The sequence below is a fragment of the Hyalella azteca genome, unplaced genomic scaffold, assembly GCF_000764305.2.
Source record: "Hyalella azteca isolate HAZT.00-mixed unplaced genomic scaffold, Hazt_2.0.2 contig10900, whole genome shotgun sequence".
NCBI classification, from domain to species: Eukaryota; Metazoa; Arthropoda; class Malacostraca; order Amphipoda; family Hyalellidae; genus Hyalella; species Hyalella azteca.
Genome location: NW_025940919.1, coordinates 144,595 through 147,933, shown reverse-complemented (window position 1 = coordinate 147,933; position 3,339 = coordinate 144,595). Strand labels below are relative to the sequence as shown.

The window sequence follows — 3,339 nt, the reverse complement described above, 5'->3', positions numbered from 1 at the left end:
GTGTTTCTAGTTGCTGTGTGTCTGCAGCCATACATGCCCGACACATCTGCCAAGATTCTGCAGATAATGAACCTTCCTGATGCCACACATTGGCGCCTGCCCAACGCGCTACCTCACGCTGTGCCTTCTGGCTGCAAAGTCACAAAACCTGAGCCTCTCATCAAGAAGATAACCGATGAAGAACTGCAGCAGTGGCAGCTTCAATTCAAGGGCACAGATGACAGCGCGGCTAAATGTCAAGTCAAGAAGAATTCAGCCGTTGTTCTTCCAGCTATAGTTAATGTTGATATCGAAAGCCTCAAAAAGATGATTGATGAACAGGTAGGGTGTGTTTATAGGGGTGAATATGTAAAGAGGTATTTCTGTGTCACTAAATTTTCCTACACGGTTGCTTCTTAAAATATAATCGAATAAGCTCTGACGATAATGTTCATTCTGTTATCAAAATTGAAGCACATTTTTTTGAAACGATGCGCAATTTTACAGCTTACTTATTTTTTTATGAACAATATTTTATGATTGCTGTCAAAAACTTTTAAATTTAATTTACAATAATTTTGAACTACTACTTTTCAACTATAAATGTTCTGGAACAGGGAGACAAAGTTCGAGCATTAAAAGCCGGAGGAGCGTCCAAGGCAGACATATCAGCAGACGTTGCTACGCTGCTGCAGCTGAAGAACCAGCTTGCGCAAGCCCAGGGCGCCCCTGCCGTCCCTCCTGCTAAAGACAAGAAGCAGAAGAAGGCTCGTAAGTTTCACATTTATACAGACTTTCACGATAGAGATCGGAAAGGGAAGAATTTATACAGACTTCCGCAAAAGAAATCGGAAAGGGGAGAATTTATACAGACCTGTGTAAAAGAGATAGGAAAGGGAAGAATTTATACAGACTTTCGCGAAACGGATCGGAAAGGGTAATTTATACTGGCTTTTACGGAAGAGAAAGGAAAGGAAGGTGTTTAAATGTGTTTTGAACTCTATACCAGTTTACGGTTAAAAATTGTTAAGTAATATTACAGTCATAAAGGAAAAATAGAAGAATGCTGTGTTATATAGTCTCTTACAGTACGTATTAGTTCGATGATTTGACAAAATTACCATCAACTTTTTGTCCCCATTGTTGTAAACAGTTGTCTACCTAAACAGTTGTCTACCAGCAATATTGCCGATTGCTCTGCTATTAAGATGACATTGGATAATGAGAAATCCCAGTGTATCTTATCGGCAAATATACGTCGTCCACACTTCCCTGCTTGCTATTCTTAATATTATATTGAGGCAATGTTTTTATAATCTGGTTATCTTATCACAGCTCCTGTAGCAGTAGTGGGAAGTGTGAACGGCCCTCCAGCTGCTTCAGCTCCGGCGTCAGCAGATGCTGAGAGACTTCAAATGCTTGTGGCTCAACAGGTAATGTTTAACCTAGTATTAGCTACCACTAAAATTTATATTAGTTATGGTTTCAGTTGATAGTTACGTATTTTGATTTTTTCTCGTCATTTGATGTGAATTTTCTGATTTTTTTTTCTCAAAAATATATATTTATTACTGATAGTAAAAGAAGCCAAGCGTTACTAAAAGTGCGTATCTGCTAGGTATCCTATTACTTTTTAAGTCACAAATTAGTATTCATCAAATGATAAGATTTAGGATATAAAATTTTACACATTGAGTCATGTGTGTTTATTGCCTTTTGCATAAAATTTGTATGGAGTTCGTCCAATATGGTCTGGGTGGCCAAGTGGTTAAAGTTCAGAGAACCTGGATTGGAGCAGAGAGGTGCGGGTTCGATCCCATCTCTGTGCGCCAGTTTCTGGTCAGAAAGCAGAATTGAAGCAGTGAGTTGCGTGTTCGAGACCGCAACAAGCTGTGTATGTTCTGTGATGTTAAGAATCGGCGACAGGTCTACGGCTGCTCCAACTCTGCTTTGCTCAACCGCCCGGCCTCCTCGCCGATTCTGACCAGAAACTTGCGCACAGAGATGGGATCGAACCCGCACCTCTCTGCTCCAATCCTGGTTCTCTGAACTTTTACCACTTTTCCACCCTGACCATATAGGACGCTGAAACCGCTATATTATATTATTATTATATATAGTCAAGTTTTTATTTTTTTTATTCTGAATATTCATTCAACACGGATTACTTGCATATCAGGGCGAAGCAGTGCGCACTCTCAAGAGCAGCGGCGCCTCCAAGGACGCCGTTGCTGCCGAAGTCACCAAGCTACTACAGCTCAAGTCCGAGCTCGCGGTTGCCTTAGGTGTAGACGTGTCATCCCTCTCAGCGCCTAGCAAATCCAGCAAGAAAAAGAAGTAATATATGTCTTGAATCTTTAGTTCTCATTCTTTTAAATCCACTCAGATACCTATTTTATTACCTAATTGTCACTGAAAAACTACTCCAATGTCATGTTAAATCATCTGTTGGAATAAGCGCTTCTTTACGGTCTAGTAATGCTTGTATTTGTTATTTTAATGTATTCTAGGTACTGTTGCACCTGTCGTTTGGTATAAAAAATTTGCAAACAATTGTGTGACTATTAGTTTTGTTGGTGAGGTAATTTTCCTAGAGTGATTTGTTATGCCGAAACATTGTTGTCCGTATTCATATCGAGTGTTTCTTATTTATTTTGTTACTCCCCAAATACTTCAGAAGACTTGTATCATTGTATGCGATAGAAAATTGCAAAACGTCAATTTTTATTTTAAATATTTACATATAACATTTTCTCGGCATTCACCTGGCGTTTCCTTCCTGTTTCCCTCATTTTCCGCTATCAGAGCCTATATCGCTAAAATTCATTTAAAGTTCTTTTATGAACTTCGAAAAATTCCATGACGATAGCTGGTTTCCCAACTTGCTTGGACTACCGCAAACCAATGCCTAATTTTATATTATCACGGTCATTGTTGCTAAAGTTGTGCTCTATTTCTCGCACGATGACACACAGATTTCAAAGATCAAAAAGTACATCAGAACTTAGTTACTCTTTACTACTATAGGCCTCCCATCTTTGGCAGTATACCCAGAAATACCGTCTAAAATCATCAAACATTAATATTGTGAGATTTGATTTCGTTGTACTTTGCAGTTTGTGCGGTCGAAATTATGTTAGATATTTTGGTAGCCCAATATTTGTGAGTTCTAAAATTTCGAGTGGAACGCGTTTCGTAGCTAATTTACCGCCCGTAACTGTTATTTCCAGTCGAAATCTATTTTCACGATGGCAAAATTTCAACGTTGCAAGTGATAAAATTAATTCGATTATCAACTTTTAGGGAGCTTGAAATTTTGAGTGAAATAAAGTAAATAATTAGTGTAAATCAGTTTGTAGC

The 3,339-nt window shown here is 38.7% G+C and overlaps 1 protein-coding gene across 1 annotated transcript; it reads left to right on the top strand.

The window, feature by feature from the left end:
* Positions 1-6: 6 nt before the first annotated feature.
* LOC108682684 (bifunctional glutamate/proline--tRNA ligase-like) lies at positions 7-2,743 on the top strand. The gene is made up of 4 exons (XM_018171900.2): positions 7-321; positions 597-750; positions 1,315-1,412; positions 2,159-2,743. The coding sequence occupies exons 1-4, from the start codon at positions 34-36 to the stop codon at positions 2,318-2,320; spliced, it is 702 nt and encodes a 233-aa protein (XP_018027389.1). The 5' UTR covers positions 7-33; the 3' UTR covers positions 2,321-2,743.
* Positions 2,744-3,339: the final 596 nt, after the last annotated feature.

Coding starts and splice junctions, on each gene's coding strand:
- LOC108682684 (XM_018171900.2), top strand. CDS start 34: ATGCCCGACACATCTGCCAAGATTCTGCAGATAATGAACCTTCCTGAT. Junction 751..1,314: donor CAAGAAGCAGAAGAAGGCTC/GTAAGTTTCACA, acceptor ATCTTATCACAG/CTCCTGTAGCAGTAGTGGGA. Junction 1,413..2,158: donor AAATGCTTGTGGCTCAACAG/GTAATGTTTAAC, acceptor CTTGCATATCAG/GGCGAAGCAGTGCGCACTCT.